Source organism: Bombus pyrosoma, linkage group LG9 (assembly GCF_014825855.1).
Source record: "Bombus pyrosoma isolate SC7728 linkage group LG9, ASM1482585v1, whole genome shotgun sequence".
In the NCBI taxonomy this organism is placed as follows: Eukaryota; Metazoa; Arthropoda; class Insecta; order Hymenoptera; family Apidae; genus Bombus; species Bombus pyrosoma.
In genome coordinates this window covers 9,219,310-9,240,484 of record NC_057778.1, presented here as the reverse complement: position 1 = coordinate 9,240,484, position 21,175 = coordinate 9,219,310, and the positions used below count along the sequence as shown (strand labels likewise).

At 37.5% G+C, this 21,175-nt stretch overlaps 2 protein-coding genes across 2 annotated transcripts in view; both read right to left on the bottom strand.

The window, feature by feature from the left end:
* The window catches only part of LOC122570849 (dynein axonemal heavy chain 10), a 28,490-nt gene extending 28,138 nt beyond the window's left edge, over window positions 1–352 (bottom strand). The window contains exons 1-2 of the mRNA XM_043733733.1: window positions 226–352; window positions 71–149 (exon numbers count right to left, since the gene is read on the bottom strand). Coding sequence (XP_043589668.1) covers window positions 71–149; window positions 226–350 — 204 coding nt within the window. The 5' untranslated portion in view covers window positions 351–352. The remainder of the gene's footprint in view (window positions 1–70; window positions 150–225) is intronic.
* A 652-nt stretch (window positions 353–1,004) lies between these two features.
* LOC122570712 lies at window positions 1,005–19,526 on the bottom strand. The gene is made up of 6 exons (XM_043733443.1): window positions 19,377–19,526; window positions 18,451–18,711; window positions 11,810–11,912; window positions 11,646–11,731; window positions 8,940–9,044; window positions 1,005–5,262 (listed from the first exon to the last, which is right to left on the bottom strand). The coding sequence occupies exons 2-6, from the start codon at window positions 18,473–18,475 to the stop codon at window positions 1,883–1,885; spliced, it is 3,699 nt and encodes a 1,232-aa protein (XP_043589378.1). The 5' UTR covers window positions 18,476–18,711; window positions 19,377–19,526; the 3' UTR covers window positions 1,005–1,882.
* Between the last annotated feature and the right edge of the window lie 1,649 nt (window positions 19,527–21,175).

Genomic DNA, 21,175 nt, shown 5'->3' with positions numbered 1-21,175 from the left:
GTAGATCGGTAGAAATATCTAAAGAATACTCGATTGCTTTTCAATAATTTCGATATAAGTCGTTATTTACATTTAGAAGTTTGTAGAAGAGCAGCTCGTGACCACTTATACCCAAAAATTTCATCACTCTGTTCCGTATCCACATTATCCTATCAAAATTAATCATTTGTTTCAATTAATTATTTGTGTTTGTTAAATCGTAGAAATATGTATTTATTTTATTACCGATAGTCCATGTGTATCAAAGAATGTTTACTTGGTAAACTATGGTCATCCGTTTTGTTATCTTCATCTTCTTCGTCTTCGCCTTCGACGTCAGGTTTTACAGATTCGCTTTCTGACTCAGCCATAATTTGATCAATTAAAGCTTTCGTAATGGTATCCTCTCAAGGAATTTTCAAAAGTTTCGATAACTTCAACGTGTCATGCAAAATCTTTATTCCTTTAGTACATTAAGATAGCCGTGTCATTGCTCTTTTTGACTCGTTTTGCTTTTATGATAATTCTGACTCAAAATGTTAATTATTTGACTACTTAATCGTTCGATAAGATTCGTAGACTGTTTACAAGAAGGTTTGAGCACTTTAACCTAACACTGTACACTATGAATCGACTAAACGCGTACGAATTACGAAACTTGATGTATCGATGTTGCCATGGCAAACAACCAACGTTTTGTAAATAGAGGCAAACTAGAGAAACGTATGTTTATGTAATTAATTAACAACTGGGAGAAATTTGCAGTCCTTGAGAATTTCGAAACGTTGATTTTTAAATCTCGAATGTTTGTATTTAAAAAATATTTAATCGAATAATTTTGTTATTTTCGAATCTTTCAGTTTCTAAACTCCAGATTTCCGAGTTTTCAAAATTTCGAATTGTAAGATATCTTAAAGTTTCAAACTTATCGAATTCTAAATTTTAAATGACCAAGTTCAAAAAGATTCAAAGTTTTCAAGTCTAAAGGAATTTCAAAAGGAAATAAAGAAGCTGTTCTTCGCAACGATAGGATATATTTAAGAATCATTAGAATGTTGGGTTACATAAGGTACAATTTAATAGTCGTATAATTACTATTGCTTCTTGCACACTCGTACATACATTAACACACACATCTACGAATCTATAGTTTACAGTATCGAAACCCTGTTCCTTGTCATTGGTAGGTTATCAAGTTAGTAAAACGTACTTTGTATTATCAAGTAGTAACGATATTGTTTTTCTGAATACCAATGATAGATCTTATCAACAACGATAATATAATTACCATTTTATACATGTTACGTCTAGTTCTATCTTAAAACCTTAAAGACATTTTACGCCCAACTCGCTGTTATGTTAGTCGCTTTAATTAAAAGTAAGAATATCCTAGGAAGGGTTAATGAAACTAATTATATATCAGCCCTTTTTCTTCGCTTACGACGTAAATGGTAACAAGAAATATTAATCTCCGTCTTCCAAGACTTCCATCAAAAGCTCGTTGAAATTTTAAATCACGAAACAAGGAACGTTAATTTCATAGAAATTTCGCACTTGTAATCCTCTCAATCGATAAGAAGGAGGAAAGAAATTTTTAATTCTCTCGCGACATAAATAGTAACAAAAACTATTAATCCCCCACTTCCAATTATCATACCATAATCCCTCTGCATTCAATGATTCGTTATATTTTTCAATCACGAAGGAAGGGACGTTAATTACAAAAGTCTCAAACTCGTAATAGCCCCGAGAATAGAAAAGAAAATATTCAAAAATATCGATTAAAGGAGAAGAAAAAAGATGGTCGAGAAGATCTATCATAAAAAGCACGAAACGGCAGGACATCACAGATTTCGTTCTAAACCTAAGTTCATCCTTGGAAAAATCATCCTAGAAACAACCCTTAAATCTCTTCTGGGACACTTTTTGTTGTTTCATTCTTTTTTAAAAACGTCTCTTCCTCTGGTTTCTCTTTCAAGATAATTTCTTTCTTCTGACTTTCTGCTGCCTGTGGCTCGATCAGACCACCTAAAACAGCCTCCACGTATTCTTCTCTACCCTCGTCGGTGTCAAAAGAGAATCCAATCGATGGAACAAATTCTGTTTTCACCACAGTCTTCTCAGATTTCGTGGTAAACGTGGTCTTCGGCGTGGATGTCGTCGTCGATCCAATATCTATCTTAGAATTCGTTTGAGCAATCGGCACGATCGTCTTGTCGGTGCTCGATTCCTCGTATTTGTTCGTGTTCCTAAGAAGAACTGCAGTCTGGAAATCAATCGACCTCTGTTTCTCAGGAAGATCAAATATTTTTTTCTGTTCTCTGTAAAGAGGTTCTCCGAAATGCTGCTCTAGCTGACCCAGAATCCCTTCTTTCGATCGAGGCACAGAAGTTTTCGAGTTCGACAGCGTAGAACTCTCTTGAGACCTAAATGTCGCTTCATCCGGTTGTTGCACGTTCGAATTTACTGTCTGTAGCTCCGGATTTTGAGCGACTGACAGGGAAAATGGTCGAGGAACTCGGTCTTGCTTCATTAATTCCGACATCAGTTGAAGAAGACCGACTGTATTCAGGTTATTTCTCTTAAAATCGGTTAGATCGGAACTGATAAAATCGTTTCCGAAGTTAGACGCATTTCTCACGTCCGAAATATTCGTCGCAGTGATCTGTAACTCTGTCATTCTATGAACTTCTGGCTCCAAAGATTTAATTATTTCTAGTTCGTGTATCTCGTCATTGAGAGTCGACGTTTCTTTGCCCTGTTGGGCTATCAGTTTGCTAATTATATCTTGTCCTGTAGGTATCAGCTCTACGCCTTTGTTCATCGTCAACGTCACTTGGTAAGGCGAATTATTCTTCTCTATAGCTTCTTCGATGTGCTTTAAAGTTTCTGGCATGATGGACCCAAGTAAAGAATTCACGGTCGAAGCTTCTACGCTATCTCTGTCATCTTTCGACTTCTCTTTCAAGCTTCTGCCTGATTCTATGCTCCTATGCGTTACAGGTCTGAAAGTTGACACCGAAGATTCAATATCAACGGATTTAGTCACGGGAGATGTCGAAATTCTGATCGGTCCCTGTGTCGACAATTCTTCGGGGGTTTTAATTATTGAAACGCTTCCTGAGGAGTTGACGAAACCTGAGGTTGTTATAGCTTTTATAATCTTTGGCGGAGATACGGTGCTTGCACTCACAGGGATCATCCTGGAATTCTGAACAGCATCATCTGTGGTAAACCGAAGTTCACTCTTTTTATTATCCTCAAGTTTCTCTTCAGTGCCATTCGTAGATTTGAAAGAAAGATCAAAATGATTTGTGTGAGGAGATTCACCTTCTTCGGGTCTGGTGTAATCTTTCGTCGGACTTTTGGTATTCGATTGATCAGAGAAAGAGGAAGAAAACCACGACCCAGTGGAGGGTACTAGGGGTCTAGCCACTGTACTACCATGATTCTGCAAACTGGAGTCTTCAGAGATCTCTATGTTTCCATAATTGCTCGTTACTCCTGTGTTTCTATCGAAAGAAGTAGACTGATCGACATGATCGTCGGAACCAATGCTCTGGAACCTCGGTATCTCTGTCGTTCTTGAACTAAGTTCATCATTCTGAGTCGTGTAACGATTAAATAAAGTGGATCCTTCAAGTAGATCTGGCACCTTTATTTGGAACTTACTTTGCGTCTTTTGAGGAGATTCTAGAAATTCGACTGGTCCAGAGGTTTGAGAACCACTGTTCTCTGTATCGATGGAATGTTTCTCATTAAAAAATTCGGAATTTACGTCAGTAGAATTGTTCAAATCACTCGATCCATTTGATATGGAAGAACGTGGTTCGTGAAGACTCGTACTTGCTTTGATGGTACTTTCGATAATTGACGAAGCGGTCGTTGATGGAAAAGTATTGAAATTATTCAGAAATTCTTCCCTATTCGTTTTGGTGTCTCTTTGATCGTTTCTTTGGTATTGTTCAGTCGTTTCCTCTTTCTTTTCTCCGGGATAACGCGTAGGCTCCGGTCTAACCAAGGTGTACTTAATCTCCTCTTTATTGAAATTAATTCCTCTTTGAGTTTCACCGTACACTTTGGTTTCGTCTCTCGCAGGATTCTGTTCGTCGACTGAGATTCCCCTGAACGACTGATGAAACGCGTGGCCTAGACCAATGCTACCCCTCGTTTCGAAGTCGTCCAGAGATTCTTCGTCGTTGCTGTTGTGATTGAATCCTGCGTAGACCCTATCAAACAAAGAACTTCCTCCGTTCGACACTTTGGTGCGATTGTAATTAAAATCGTCGAGAACCCTCACCTGGAATCTCTCTTTAGGACGTTCGTCTCTCGTTTCGTCGCTATTGACATCGTCATAATCATACTCGTAACTCTCCTGACGACTATAATCATCATCTCTGTTCGGTTTCCTCAAAGAAACAGCTTCAGATATTTTCAAGTCTCTTCCTAAATCCTGTCTACTCTTATCGTCGTTCGAGAAGACTCTGGTAGGAGGAGTGACGAAGCTGTTTGATCTACTGCGCGAAAGATAATATTCAGAGCTGTCTATCGCCTGGTCCAACTTGTTGTATGCCAAAGTAGACGATTTGAATGTCGTAGGGACAGTTGGAGAGTAAAATCTCCTAGTTGTAGTGGTGACAGTCGGTACGGTAGGTGCGTAAGATGGTTGGAACTGATTGGTGAACTCGTTGGGCCTTCGATAGGTCTCCTGGAAATCTTTGTTCCTCTGGTTTCCATATCCTGGATCGTCGATCTTCTGAACTCGAATAATCGGCGAATCTTCGTAGGGAGACCTGGATTTCTCGCTAGAATAGAATTTGCCTTGATAATTTCCACTAGTTTCCGGCTTTTTGTCTTTGAGCTGATAGGGTGGCAGGAAATCTCGATTGGCGGGTCTACGATAGTCTTCGAAATTGGTCCTCAAGTCGTTTCCTGTTGTGTCAACCGAAGAATAGTCGAGGATTCTTCCTGGACCTCTCTGATAGTCCACCACGCTTCCAGTTCGATCAGGATCCACCAGACCATCCTTGGTCACATCTGTTCCTGATTGAAGACTGATCATTGCGTAAGCGTTTCGAATCATCTCGTCGTCGTCTTGCTGGTAACTGTTACGATTCACGTCTATGTATTTGCTGCTAGCTGAACAGTCTACTTTGGTCCACCAGTCACAGGTGAGCAGCTTTTGGCTGAATACAGAGCCTATGGGGCAAAGGAAGGATGAGACCAATACGTCGTGGCACACGTGGAAAACCTGGCATCCCGCTACCTCGTCCGCGTAGTACCCTAAGGAAAATTAGAAATGCTTATTTTTTTAGATTCTGAGATTTCGTAATAACCTTCGATATCGAAATCTGCAATATCTCCGCTTTTTTAATATCCGAGTGTTCGGATGGCAGACATTTCTAAAGCTCTCTATCATTCTTTCAATTATTATTTTTAATCCATAGTTTTATAAAAGACTAAAACATTTCACATACTTGAAGAACTTTTCTAATTCTTTTTCCCTATTTTTCTCTTAGTTAGTAGAGAAATTTAGATTCTAATTTCCTGAATTTCGATTTTTTAATACGACTAACTGGGTACTTTATTTTCCATTCTGATAATAACACTATATCTTCCAAAAGAATTTCAACGACTTACCGAACGAAATATGAACAATTCGATTCGTTATTCAATCGATACTTGGTCAATCCGTGCTCCTGTCTCCTAAATGATCCTTTATTCTGTTTTTTCAATTTAAAATAATCGTGCAATAAGCAATGTTTAGGTACGATGCTCGTTACGTAAGGGACGCGAGGCGGCGTTTCTATGCTCGTTCAACATCTTTCTCTCTTCCTTTGAATTATCTAATAACGCGGTTTCTTCCGCGAGTTTAGACTCGCGATACAAAAGACGCCCCAGTGTTCATCGCGACATGACCTGCTGCTTGGAAATTTCAATTAAGTTGCTTTCTTCATTCTGTGAATGCTCGCCACGATTTCTTTCGACAAGAAAATGGATATCGTGTGTATCGAACGTAACAGTGATGGATGACGCATTAAAAGTAGTTACCGAGGTTTCTTTCAGGAAAGAAGGAAAAGTCGAAGTCGTGAGGCTTCGACTTTTATTTTAGAATTACGTTTGATTTAGTGCCAGTTGGATGTGTTAGAAATTTTTTTAATTTTACTATAAGATAGCGTGATTTAGCTTTTTAGAAACCAAACAATTTATTGCAATAGAGTCGATAGAAAGAGAGATCGAGGATGTGAGTCTTTAATTTTTTTTTTTGTAATCATATTAGTGTCATCATAATTGTGTTGTTTGTCGCCTAAGGTAGCCAGCAACCAGGAAAAGTCACGTCACAAACTTATAAGGAAAAAAAACAATTTCCATTTTGTGGACAAATTTTTGATACGGCCAACATCCAGCGAGCGAGAAGCTGCTAAAACTTGAAAAAAGACTAAATAGGATGAAATAAAGAAACACGAATCGCGTGACGTTTTATTCTATAAATTTAGGACGAAATAAATAACGAAAAATCGAACACTTTTCCATTAAACACGGATAAATTTGGAAAAGAATGACGGGATCTTATTTACAATTACATGCGTTGCAAGAAGACGTTGCAAGTTTTGGCTAATCTTTTTACACGCACAGACATATGGGGTAGATTTAATTTAATATTCGGAACTCAAACTGATCAACTCCTCTTTTTATACAAATTTTTAATCAAATGTCAGAATTAAAAAATTAATTTTAAATAAACTTCAAAGTAATTCCCTTTTCAAAGCAAAGAAAAAACTAAAATCTTCCTTCTGAAAAATAAGCTTTCACTATTTTCCATCGGCAGAAGTCAAACACCGTACCGATTTGTAACCAGCTGAGTAACAGCATACTAAGCTCCTGAACGGCGATTGCCTCGCGTCAGAATCGTTTGGATTATCCGTCTGGCCTTTATCTTATTGTTGAGTCGCTTTCGCCGACATTCTGTTGCTTCTGCAGGAACATCGTATAACTGTACAAGATTATCAGGATATTGCTCAATAAAGAAACTATATAACAGAGTACTACACGGAGACTGTACTTTCTTTTGCCTTCTGAAACTCGTTCATATTCGCGCCACTTATCTAAATGGTCGTTGTTCATAACCGTAATTAAGTCTGTGGACGAAATCGCCAACGAACCTGTTATTTTCACAGCAAGGAATTGTGAAACTGGCAAAAGATTATTTTCTCGTCGATGAACGTTTAAAAGCCCCTAATTTTTATTAATCGGATTATATTAACAGTTCTCTGGAAGATTTTCAGCGACTGTTTGGATTTGACGAGTTTCAATTTCTATCAATCTGATCCAAACTTAACTCGAATCTAATCCAAATCAGGAGATCGAACCTCTCTTCTTCGACTCTGTATAAAAATTTTCTGACAATTCCAACAATTTCGTAAGTTTCAATTGTTATCGTTACTTCGCTTCTGGCAACGTTCCACGAGCTGAAAGTTTTCATAAGACGCAAGAAGAAGATTCAGACCAGGTCTTGAACGAACACGCGTAGTCGAAGATAAATACGTTTCGTTGGGCGACGCGAACGTTTGCCATTCCAGCTGAAGAGTACATCGACAAACATTTTCGTGCTATTTTTGCGACAAGTTTCGCCCCACGGCTAGTGAAACGCTGACCTATTGCGAAACCGAAGAAAATACTGCGAATGGATTTCGCAGGTCGCACATGCTAGCATCGTATGCGTGAGAGACATCCTTGACATCGATACTGCACGTGGAAAAGCGCGAAACACGTGTGAATCAATGGTAATCGGTCGTAGGATAGAGCTGATGCACATGAATCTTTAATAGGATACGTACACTCTGGGAACCCAGAGTGTTTGTTTTAATATTTTTTTTTTATTAATAATTGGTATATACGAAATGTCGTTTCGCAGGATTTAAATTTAGCAGGGTAATACCGAAAATTGTAGTTTCATACGATTGATTTAAAATTCTTTATAAATGAGAAAGTTTACGTAATTAAACATAGGAATCCCAAAAGGAAATTGAGATTTAAAAAAAGATATTATATTATTGTTATTAAGCATATTGTTATCTAGAGATTTTTCTTACTTTTACTGCTCTGTTCATAGAGGAAGTGAATATTCTCTTCCATTTGATTCGAAAGATATTCGCGACAAATACGTTCAATTTCGTTTCTACGAACTCTGGCAGAAGCAATCGGACGAGCAATCTATGGATTTTATTAATATAGATGCCAATTTCAACCGCTTTCTTTCGACCTGAATGGTTAAGATCAAGCGGTCATACCATTGATTGCTATGTGAAAATTGACTAACTCTGACGTGGTTGCATTAGCTGTCCGAACAGAATCTCTTCTTGTACGTAGTAATTCGCAGCACTATGAAGTGAAATTGAGGGTAAAGGTGTACGTAGATCAGTTTCGATTTTATTCCGAGGAATTGAATTGCATCTAGAAACATATTCGCTTCGATTCTATATATCAGTCACTGCAGAAATCTTTTGTCTTATATTATCTGAAAATCCCAAGTATTTAAGCGAAAAACTACGAATACAAAATTGTAAAACAACGTGGCCGATGTATTGTTTCCGGGAATAGAGAAAGAGAAATGTTATTTCTAGAAGAAAAAATCGGAAATCCATCGAGAATCGGGATACTTACAAGACGCTTGTTAGCTTGTTAGATTAACAATTAATTGCTCTAATTATTTCTCTGAAACTTATCGTATAGTTATACTATACAAAGTACCTTTGTTTCAAGATAATTAGATATATTAACTACAAAAATATAATTCAATATATGTGTAACGATATAAATAGTAAGTAAGAATTATATCAACTTTATGATGAAATTCTATGCGAATAAATCTCTTATCTTGTAAAGATTTTTATTCCGGAATGATGTATCAACCATATACTAAGTTTTACGAAGGTAGAAAAAGGAACAATTTAATTCACCTCGTGAGCGTCCCTCGCACGTGAAACCTGTCTGAGGGAGCGTCGTGTATGCCGGATAATCAATACCTGGTTCTCCTGGCACGTTCCTCCTAATGTCTGACAAATCTAAAACAAAAAAATGGAAAGAACATACAATCGTTTAGTATTCATTGCTCGCTTAATAGTCGAACAAGAAGCGTCGAATTAATAAACGTGAATAATATTACCCAAATGAATCGGATAACGATGCTATTGATTTTATATTGCGGGTTATTATCGACGATAAGACAGAGAAGATATTCCAAAATTATGTTGTATATCGTAGCAACAAATTGGAGAGAATGGCAAGCATTTACAGATCATCTTAGCATGACATTAAATAAATATCATCGAATGACTGTGAGCATTTCAATGAACTTTGAACGATGCGATGACTGTGCTCGTATATGCTAAGAATGAAAGGTATACATTCTGAATTGTGCTAAATGTTACGATGACTATGAATGGCCTGTTAATTGTTTGTTCGAACAAACACACTTACGTTTGTTTAAAACTCCAACTTTTTGCAAAGCATAGAAACTCTCACTTTTTCGATAACTAAATATCAAATTTCAGACTCTGATTTTTTAGTGAAAAATTGTTTAAAAATTCTTTTGTGCCCCACCGGATCATTAGATGAATTCTACAAGTGATCCATTTCGTAAAAGTAAAGAATCATTGGAATTCGACTAAATCTCTTTGTTCTATGTTCCATAAAATATTTATTTCAATATCCATTTCTTCTAAGATAAAGTAAAATTACGATAAATCCAATAATAGTAGATTTTAAATAATGGAAAAATTATCGATTGAATTTTATTCATTCATTTCTCCGTGCAGTATGTTATAGAATTTATTTAAAGAGGACAAAGTTATTCATATATAATTCGATAAGATAATACGTAATCGTAGAAAGTATAAATGTAAAATATCTGCCCAGCCAGAAAAGAAATATTCAAAACCGAATAAACGATGATTAAAATGAAAGGTTCGACCAACACAGATTTCACGTGCAGAAACTGAATCATCACGTGCCAGGCCTTACATAAAGAGGCATAATGGCTCGTGGTGAGTCAAGGTCGTGAAAAACACCTCGTCAGGATAATCCAGCGTGTGTGACATTTAACAGGACGTGTTCACTTCGTTTACGGCGCTACACGTGATTTCTTTGGTTTGCTTCTTGTAAGTCGCGAGAGGTTTCACGTGACCTATGGCGCGATTTTTCCATCATCCGTCATACCTAGCGCCTTTCACGCCACTTGATAATGTCCTCGTCCGACGATTCTGCTGCTTTTTAATCAAACGGAACGTCTATCACTCGGTATTTAACTATGTAAGTTCGTACTTTGCGAAGGTAGAAAAATAAAGAAAAATTTTTAATAATCTCGGTAATCAGGATTTTTCTTTCGTACCTGTAAAAGAGACTGTAACTCGCAATTATATCTTTGGTGGAGGACCTTCGTATAACAATTTAGATTTACCCATCGATTTCCTCGTAATTTCTGTACTTAATGCTAAAAGTGTCGATAGTAATTTGCCTCGTTTTGATAGATTATCGTCGTAGTGAGAAGTTCTTCGGATTGGTGTAAGATTGATTGTACATTGCGTTAAACAGTTTTATGCTTGTTGAGAGGAGTAGTAATTTTGTACTTTTCGTGGGCTGCTTAGAAGCCACGTAGAATCTTGAAAATATACGTAGAATATTAGAATATAAAGTTGTAGAGATGCAGAAAATACGGAGAATCTTGGAAATATTTTGCAACACGAATCCTCGTTTCTAATGATCGATCATTCATAACGAGTGTCTGTTTTTAACAACACTAGCATCGATCGATGGAATCGGTGTCAACACGTAATTAATCGAAGAAAAAGGAACAAGATGAATAACATTATACCGCCTAAGCATCGCAGAATTAGCATATTGAGAGTCCTTTTTATTGGCACCTCCGTTCGTATGACAATGCTCTTTGCTGACTGTAGACGTATTAAATAATCGTGTCAATGAATAAAAATGATGTCACAAGTTATTAATTGATGGGGACACAAGAATAAAGTAACTGTGATTGCAGGCAAATAAAATCTAAAGGTGAAAATTGAGAAATGTTAACGAGAATTCTTCTGCGCAGTGGAGATTTAATGGAAAGCCAATTTTAGTTTTTATATTAGAAATTGCGAGAAAACGAAGGGACTCCTTGACCCGTCCCCATTCTCCGACTGATTATTTTCATAAAATCACTTTACAGATAGTTATCGTCGTTCCTTGTTAAGGATCTTTCTATTCATAGTGCCATCGACTTTGTTAGGTAGCATTGTTCAACCACTTATCAATCATTACGATGGCTGACAGTATCTGGCAGCGATATGAAATCCAGACGTTACAAATTTTTCACACTTTAAGTAACACATGGCGATATAGGACATTGTTAAAATAAGATCATTCGAACGATATATCATCTCGTGTGATTAGATGTCACTTTATATCATTTTACGAGATCGAATGTTAAGATAATTACAATTTCAAGTTACGTTCCCCTGTAAGTCGCATCTCGATAAAACAAGATAATTCGTCGTTTCGACGAATTTCGTGATTTTACGGTTAATTGGCATAAAATTAAATCATTAAAATCACTACGTGTTAATTAGTAAGGAATTTCATAGAAAAAAAATGACAAGAAACGAACAATCTACCTGTTTTCTCTTGGTAAGGATCGTACTGGCCACCAGCAGATCCGTAACTGTCGAACGCTCCCTCTTCTTCCGGATCGAAGAACTTCCTGAAACGACATCGTAAGCTTGTTTAATCGTACGCACGCATTCGCGTGAATACACGCGAAACGAAACGAACGCAATACCTCCCCCTGGTACCATCAATGGCTCTTCGTGACAGGAAGCTCCTCCTTGGAATTTCATGTTCAAGACTGCCATGAATGTTGCATAAGACCAGCGTCACGAGATCTGTGCAAAGAGGAGTGCCTCTACTAGAGATGTTACATAGGCGAATGATTAAAAATATAATAATAATAATAATAATAATAGTAATAATAATAATTCCAAGTAGAATAAAAATCGTGTATATAGTCTGAGAAAAATAGTGTACAAAACACAGTTAACCATTGGAATTATGTTCACTTTATGGAACATCGAGGATATCGATACATCTTTGCAAGAAGAAATATCTTTCTAGCTTTAAAAAATGCCTCTCTGGAGAGGTTAATCTGCAAACTTTTTAAAATTCTTCTCGCCTTCCGCGTGATGAATTGCAGCAGTTATACACTCAATCTTCGATCGTAGGATACACCGGTTCTTGTTCGCAAAAAGTTTATATCTTTTTGACTTTAAAAAATGCGTCCTTCGAGAGATTAATCTGCGAACTTTTTCAAATTCCTCTTGTACCCCGCAAGATTAATTTCAACATTTGAATTCCCAAGCTTCGGATCTGCCAGTTTTCCCGGTGTCTCGGTCGATACAGCAGCGTTTATTTCCATTTCCAACGCTTGCAAAGGAAACGCATGGCGTAGCCGCTTATCGTCTCCTCCCGATCCGCGAATTCCACTTTCTACTTCGCGTTACATACGCGTACATCGCTGCTCCACCAACGCCGGATCCCCCGCAACAACAAAACATCGCCCCTTTACGATTCCCCTCTAATCGATACACTCATTCACAGCTCGTCGCTTCTAATGACCATCTTTCCCTCGACTGTCATCCAATCATGTAAAACAACAAAGTCGAGCGAGACAATAGCCTCACGATCCGGTTATAGGCATCCATCGAGTTCGAAAGCGAACCACTCGAGGTGACTCGTTTAGTACGTTAGAACCAGTACTCGAGCGCTCTATTTCGAGAATATTTGAACGTGCGTTGAAAAAGCTAGCACGTTTTGTTCGTCGTAAGAGAAAGAACGCGTTCTATGTCGCGAAACGAATTCGAAAGTTTGCCAAGGCGCAAGTAAAAGTAGGGAATTTCGATCAATTTTCGAGATGTTAGCGAGCGCGAACGACTGATTAGCGTTATCCGATGATGGGCTTTCGCTATTAATAGCGTTAAACGTTCGCGTCTCTCGTAATCGATTAGACAGTCGTTTATAATTATTTCAATTAGATTAATTAAATCGATTTGTTTTCTCGTCCTCGTCGTCGTCTTTGAGAGACTGAACGAGGTCAGCTCGTCTCGATTTCTTCGATACCCGGTTTACTAAAATTATATACATAATAAAGCAGTGCTGATCAATTTATTCAAGAAACAGGTTATAATGACAGTTTGATGAAAAAGCCGTGATTTACTAGGATCGTAATAATTTGTTTTTTAATTTCATTGCTCCTTACATGCAATCTATTATTCGTTCAAAGGAAATTGGTTAAGGCGACTGACTAGAATTTTTTCAACAATAATTTAACGAAAACACTGTGATTTATTAAGATTCTAACACGTACATATTCATTTGGTACTTCCATCGTCTCTCTAACCACAGGCCACTAGTTATTTAACAAATTTGTTAACCAATATTATCCGACCAATATAATTTAGTAACATCCTCGTGTATTAACTTCTCATTTTCCTCATCCTTTTGACCACAAGCTACTAATCGTCTCAAAAACTATTTGAAGCTATTCGGTTGCCAACCCAATACCTTAAAGCAGGATTCTAACACGCATACAGATATATATACACATATATTTTTTTAATTTCATTAACTCTTCGAGCTGGAACTATCGTTTGTCCCAAAAACTAGTTAAAATGTTCGATTAATCTTCGTTTCAACGGTAGTTCCGTGAAAAGGCCATGATTTATTAAGATTCTAAAGTCTTTTCGCTGTTTGTCTCGAGGACACAAACAGAAAATTGAATTGCGACGAGTCTACCACGAAAGTCTCTGCCTTAGTCGCTTGACCTGACAATTTAGCGTTTAAGGTAATTTCGGAGAAACACCTACTGTTCCTTAATGATCGCTGCTATTTTTTCTGCCTTCTTCGTTCTACGTAATTCGTGATTCTGTCAGTAGAATCTCTGGCGACGTTTCGTCACCGCTGTATAGTCGCAACTATTATAATTCATATTTGCGGGCCGCGAGTTGCGTTAACTCACAACACTGAATTTCCATCGTCTCTGACGCACACTCTGGTTACTGAAACACAGACATTTGCTTGCTTCCATTTTATTACGAAAAGAATCCTTGTGACGAAATTCTAGTGACGCACTGAGTGCATCATTAACCTGTACTCCAGTGACTATAATTTAAGATATAATGGCTGTATCGTACAATATTTTTATAGACTTGACAAGAAGAATAGGAGAAAGAATAGTCTTTTCGATTTATTTACACAGGTAACTGAATCTTGACGCAAATTTTTTACTTTTTACGAAACGTAGCGGCACATGTTAATTAAACTGATCTTGTGAAAGAACTGCCTGCTTTTGTTTCAAGATATTTAACCCGTAATTGGTAGCACGGGTAGATCAATTCGAGGGAAATATAATTTAAAGACTGTACTTCTCTCAAAGTTCAGTTTCATTTTTACGATGTAGATTCATTAATTAAATTTCTCTCTACTTTTATCGTGTTTCTTCTTATTTAACGTAGGCATTTCTATTGATAAATGTTTCGAAGATGATATAGTTCTCGTTTTATTTCCAATCTTATAATTCGAAAAAATAATTATAATTACAGCGTGGTTGAAAATTCGCGGCATAACTTAAAAATGAAGGAATTTTATCGCGTAACATTTGTAGCATAATCCTGTTTCATAGAAAAATATTCTTTAATTAATCCACTAGAATATAGAAATCTATAAATGTATACAGTCTAAAAATACATCTAAAAAAAAGACGTAGGAGAGCAGTTTCAGGTTTTGTGTCGGACGCTTTCTCGCGTGTAACCCAATTAAAAAAGTATAGCGCTCAATGATGTCATTGAGAATGCGAGATAACGGGATCGCGTGTCGTGGGAGGGGCAATTATCGTTCAGAATCAGAGTTCCATGGATTCCACACGGTTGATACTCTTGTTCGGGAGATAAAAATGTTTCTTGCGCGGCTCTATACTCGCGTCAGATGTTGGCATTAAAAAGATGAACGCAAGAAAGGTCACGAAGTTGGATGGTTAAGAAGTTGGAAGCCGCGCATACCGTAAATCGTGAAAGACCAGGTCATTCGGTTAAGTTTTCATGTTAAAAGTCACTCGTTTGCATTTTTAATTACGGATGTTTCGTTCGTAACAGTATCTAGATACTGTTTAGTATACTTATTACGTAATTCAGTTAATTTTTCGAAAGTTAGAATCCTTTTATTTTATTTTATTTTATTTCGTTGAGATTGTTTCTGCTTTTTCATACTTAACTCCAATCTCTTACCCTTTCTATGCTTTTCAACTTTTTATCGTGTAAAATTATACCAATTTAAAAAGAACAAATATGTTACTTGAAATAGATTTTATTTGTTTCAAAAGGTAAAATAATATTTAAGATGACGTACAAGTATTCAGTAATTTTTCTATTCCTTGAAATAACCTGCTAATACCTAATTTCTTCAATTTCTTAACATTTCTCAAATAATATTTACGATTAAGAAATTATTCGATACTTCGCGTGTAATTTGTTTCAACTTCGTCGAAGTTGACTATTTCAAAGTTTGTACTGCCTTTACTGCTCTATTCAGCTCTTTGTTTCATTCACGCTCCATTCTCACTGTCGTCACGAAGAAACCAGTAGCCACGCTAAATTCAATTGCAATTCGATCAGCTACTGATTGATGCACGGGTGACGGTGAGAATTTATCCGTGAAAGGATGTTACGCAATTTCTACATGTATATTCGATGTAAAGAATGAATTGTAACGAGCGAAATAATTACAAGATCATCCTTCTGTAATTTACACGCGATCCATTAAATATATCGACAAATTGGAATATCTTTTTCACTTAAAATAGAAAAGGTTCCATTTCATTAAAATGGAAGAAACGCTTAAAAATAAAGATAAAAACGCTAACAAAGAATCTTATCTTCTTTTCCGCGATATTAATTAAAGACTTTTAATTAAGAACATAATTAAAATATATCTCAAGAACGTAACCCGTAGAAATGAAAAAGTCACGGCAGAATGATAATACTTTAACTAATAAGCAACTTCTATCAGATGCACGAGGACTCTTAAGAAGTTACGACAGCAAAAATTCCAATCTGCATTTTATCTAATCTATCGTAGCAATCTGCATGTTACTTCCGATCAATTGAATCTCTCGTTCATTCGTACAATCGTAACAGAATTTCGTTGTATACACCGAGTAGAATCGTGAGAATATATTTACTCTCCTGTGTTCCTGTCTCTCGTGCAGTTCACGAATCACCAAGATTTCACTTGTATCGTGCGAAAACGGAACTGCAGATTTAACATATATCGCAGATTAAACAAAATTATTTCGAAGTTTGTTGCATACACAATCAGGTTCAAATGTTTGACACACTTTTCTCTTTTTGGGCAGAACATACTTTTCCGTGTGTTTTTCCGACAGATCGGAATATCATAACTATAGAATTTTCGTTTTTACATATAATTAGATATAATTAACTTCAATACTATAGAGGAATAATATTATAATATTTATTTATCGAAGGAACTGCCCGTTCGATTCTTAACCTGCTGCAAACTTTCGAGAGGAAGAGTAAATAAAATATCTCAGAGTTCATTGTTATATCATGGAAGACAGATCTATTATTTCACCAATTTATTCGCCAAGTAAATGCCAAACGAAATAAGTTACGCCCACGCAACACCCGCAATGTTGGAACAATGGGCTTCCAATAGATTAATTCCGGTGAAGCTCGTTATTTCTGAATTCTGTTAAGAAGTATGAATGAATTGAGAATTAGGCGAAGATGAAGCAAATTATTTTGCACTCGGTGCTTCATGCTTATAGAATATTCATGTTGACATAATTCCTGAATATTCATCGTCTATAAATTTATGTGCAGACAGTACGAGGCAAACCTGCGAAAGTGACTCGGGGCGAACCGAAAATTGTTGATACACAGCTACAGTTACGTACGATACAAAGTATAAACAGTACGGGGCAAGTCTCGTGAGGAATCGGCAACAAGACTGTACTTAGCTTAGGAATCGTGAACTTTACTATTTTGTATCTAATCGCTTCACTGCCTTGACCTATAGACGACATTTTTAATTTTATTAATTACGGTTTAAATTAAGATTTAAAGGATTGTCAGAGATACTTGATCGTCATTACTTGAGATAGTTCGTTTATACCGAAGGTAGTTCTACCATTAAAGTATCTATTCGTCTCTTTTTACATTCTCTCATCTTTAACTAACATCAGCTTCATACTTCTGTTAAAAATATAGCTGTCAAACTACTCAATAGCTATGCTTTTTTCTTCGACCGTCACTGAGCACACAAAAGCTATCAACCAACGCGTAAATATATCCATTGCCGTCATTGTAATATACTCGTCACTTCTTGTAGACATTCCTTCTTTACATTCAATCACCTTTCGGATAGGAGTCAAACGTTTCGATAAAGATTTAAGTCGAACCTTTCAATACATGTTAATGCAAGACGCAACACAAAGTTAACGCGAGTAAAAATCGACTTCAATCCGACTATAAATACGATATCGCAGGTCAGATGTACTGGTACATAAAAAGTGGGACTTCTCGAATCAACCACAAACTGTACACCTTGGAACAAATAAGTATACCATACAAAGCAAACACGGTGCGATCCAGTAACTACGAATCAGATAATTCATGAATGAAACAACTATAAATCGAATATCGCGATTCGATTACAGATAGTTCGCGCCAACTATTAATCAAACATGTAACTTTAATTTCGAATTGAAAATCGAATACAGCGGACTAATCGCGAACCACGTATCTTCAAACAAATCAAACAAATTAAACGTTACAATGCAACAACTATGAATCAGACAACCATAAACCGAATACCACTATTCAACTGTGGACACTTTGTATCAAGCGTTAATTAAATATCTAACCTTAATCCCAAACTAACAGATCAACCACAAGCCGCACACCACAAATCAAACAACCGCTGCTGTACAAATTAGGTACACGATGTAATCCAACACCTACGAATTAAATAACCATAGAGCGAACACCATCAATCAATCGCGGAATGCTTCATTAACCAACCATTAATCCAGCACCACGAATTAACTACGAGCCAGACACCTCAAACTATGTCAAACCACGTCAAACCCTCGTCAACCGAACACCTTCTAAGGTCATCCGTTAACAAACGATTCGATCTTCGTTTCGAGACGATTTCTACACCTTCTTGGACTAACCAATGGACAGCTCTTACCTGTCGCTGAGGGAAAAGACCTACGTTTCCCATACAGGTAAATCGATCTGACTCGGTCGAAGTCGAGCGTAGCCTCGGAGGAATCGGCCTCGCATCGTACGCTATACGATAGAACGCGGTCGAAATCGGATTCCTGTTCACGTTGACGACACTTACACAGAACGGGCAGCGTGGTCGGCATTTTGTCGCACGTTGCATGAGTGTCCCGGCGAAGGTGTCCGACGTCGAACGTTCGGCCAGCGTGTAGCAGCCGATGCACTGCGACTACACCGATCTCCTCTCGAGTCTTCTTCCAAGCTTCTGGACGAAAGGGAAGGGATCCGCACCTCTTACCTTTCTTCTTCTCGCTTTCCACCTCTCACCCGCGCCAATACACGCATCGGTCATCCCTCCGCGAGAGGAATTTCTGCCGCGCCTCTGACAACAAGGAAATTTGGTAAGCTACACGATATACGAGTAACGAAGATGGAACATTTGGTTTCCGCGAATTTTTGATGATATAGCGCGATTTTGAAAATTGGAAAATAAAAGTTATCGTAAAAGTTACGATAATACGAAAATTATTAGTTCTGGAATGTAAAGATTCTCGTGATGGTACAGCTACGGTATCTTTTTAAATAATTTATCTTTTGAACAGTTGTCTGGATAGGATACAGGGTGCCTTTAGCCTTCTTCCAATACTAAATTTAGGCTGCACCAATACAAACTTGGCTGTAACAAACGCCAAGTTTATAGAAGAAAGTCGCAGGAATATTCCTGATTATATTCTGCTCGTTCATACTGGCCAAATGGTATAGTTTTGGTATTTTATTATAGGCAGAAGTTTATTCGTTTGGGCAAAATTGAAAAATATACGGAATACGCGTAATACGTTATAATATTTACAGGATGGAACGAATCTCTACTTAGGATGCTTCTTTTTAGTTGTATCCATGAAAAGTTCAATCGAAACCAATTGAATCGATACAACTCCAAAATCTCTAAGCACATCCTCTGCCCTTCTCTGCAAACCACTCCAATCTCCTCGATATTGGTACAACTTATACCACGTAATGAGACTTTCAAACACGTCAGAACCGTACCTGATCACCCTTCGTTCTCCCATTTCTCCGTCGATTGGTATCAACCGACTATCCAGAATCCCCGTTCCATTCACCTAGAAAACGTCTGCCAGTCCCGTCGACGAACCATTCGAGTGGAAAGTGTCGCCAGCGACGTTTACAGACGTAGGATCCCACCATTCGCGCGGACACGTCGCATCTGCCATTCGTTTACAGTCGTCGGATTCCATCGAAGAATCCCAGGTGCTCGCAATTAAAATGGAAAGTAGAGCGGGCCCGATAAAGTTAGCCAGCCGAGGAACACCTCGAGGGAGCTGACAACGTTGCGTGGATCGATCTGCTTTCGATAGCTGGATTTTACCGATGTTCTGACCGTTGAGGAAAGAAGTACGCGCCGAAACGGGCGTAACACGGTTCGATGCCTCGTCCCACGATCTTTGCCACCGATCCTGACATTTATCGTAGGTTACTCTGTGTCTCCGTTCCTTTGCGTTATGTTGGTATCGAAGGTTCGATCAATTGGTGAATTTAAAAGAGGGTATAACGAACATTCTCTGCCGCTATTTCGAATATCTTCGACGTTTGTCGGTTTAGGAAGATGTAAGATGAAGATGGAGCTGAGAAGGAGGATTTTGACTGTTCCTGAAGGAAATTTTACGTCTCTGAGTTAAAAAGTATAGCGATAATTATCGCGAGAAGATTGGGAATTAAATTAACAGCGTAGGAAGATACGTGGCTGGAGATTTTTCCGATTCGTCGGTACAAGGAACATAGGATGCTGGATTTGATTTGTCTCTATCGCTTGCAGGAAGTTTTAAGTTTCTCGGTTAATGGTTATGACGGTTTTAGTTAGCGACAGATTGAGAAAGAAGATGGCTAGAGATTTGTTTAACTCGTTGGTTTAGAGAAACGGAGGAGGATTTGACGTAAAAAAATCAGGTATCCTCTCACTTTGTACATGACAAACGAGACAATAATACAAAGAGTAAATACATCGGGCGTTCGAAAGAACAACGTCCCACATTCTTTTTGTTCTGCAACTGCCATTTCCATCCTCCACAGTTATGGCAGGAGCAAAGGTCTCTTGAATATATATATATATATATACAGGTACAAGCGACCTAAATGTACGCTGCATCGATATCTCGGCGCGTGTAATTGAAGAAACAGGACACATTATGTAAGTTCGGTGACATTGCCTCCGTTCTGCACACACGCCTCGCCTCCACCTTTCTCTCTTCCTCGACTTTCTTCCTTTCTTCTTGCTCTGTTTATATCACTCCACCCTCCTCTTCATCTTCCATCCAACATCTCATCTTCTTCCTCCTTTCTTCTATCTTTCTTTTTTTTTTCTTTCTTTCTCATGCAACTTACACTCGCTTCTGTACATCTGGTTCTTCGCAAGATGCATGTACACTCTGGTTTCTCTTTCTGTAGTCCGTAGATTTTGCTTCTTCAAGATCTCTTCTATCTTACTTCTGTTTTTATCTTTTACAAAGGTTTTATTTGACATTCGTTTCGTTTTAGTAGCGTTTCTTTGCTGCATAAATATGCATAAAGATCCTCGGTATCTGTTATACGCACCTTTAATATTTTATTGCGAAGCGTGGAATAGCCTTTATTTCGTGCTTTGATCATTAACAAATTATAAATAATGATGCGCGTATTATGATAGATATCTCGATTACGCAAAGTTTATGCATTATTCACTGGCAATAATTTACGAATAAATACTAATATGGAAAACGTGAAGTATTTCGTGAATCACAGATAAAGATAATTCCCTTTCCATTTTATGTCATTTCAGTTTCTAGATGAAT

Bases quoted from the DNA above. Each gene is read 5' to 3' on its own strand.
- LOC122570712 (XM_043733443.1), bottom strand. From the start codon at position 18,475: ATGCCGACCACGCTGCCCGTTCTGT. The intron at 11,913-18,450 runs GTAAGTGTCGTC...CTCTTTGCACAG, and splicing joins GACCACGCTGCCCGTTCTGT to ATCTCGTGACGCTGGTCTTA. The intron at 9,045-11,645 runs GTAGATTGTTCG...TTTTTGTTTTAG, and splicing joins TCCTTACCAAGAGAAAACAG to ATTTGTCAGACATTAGGAGG.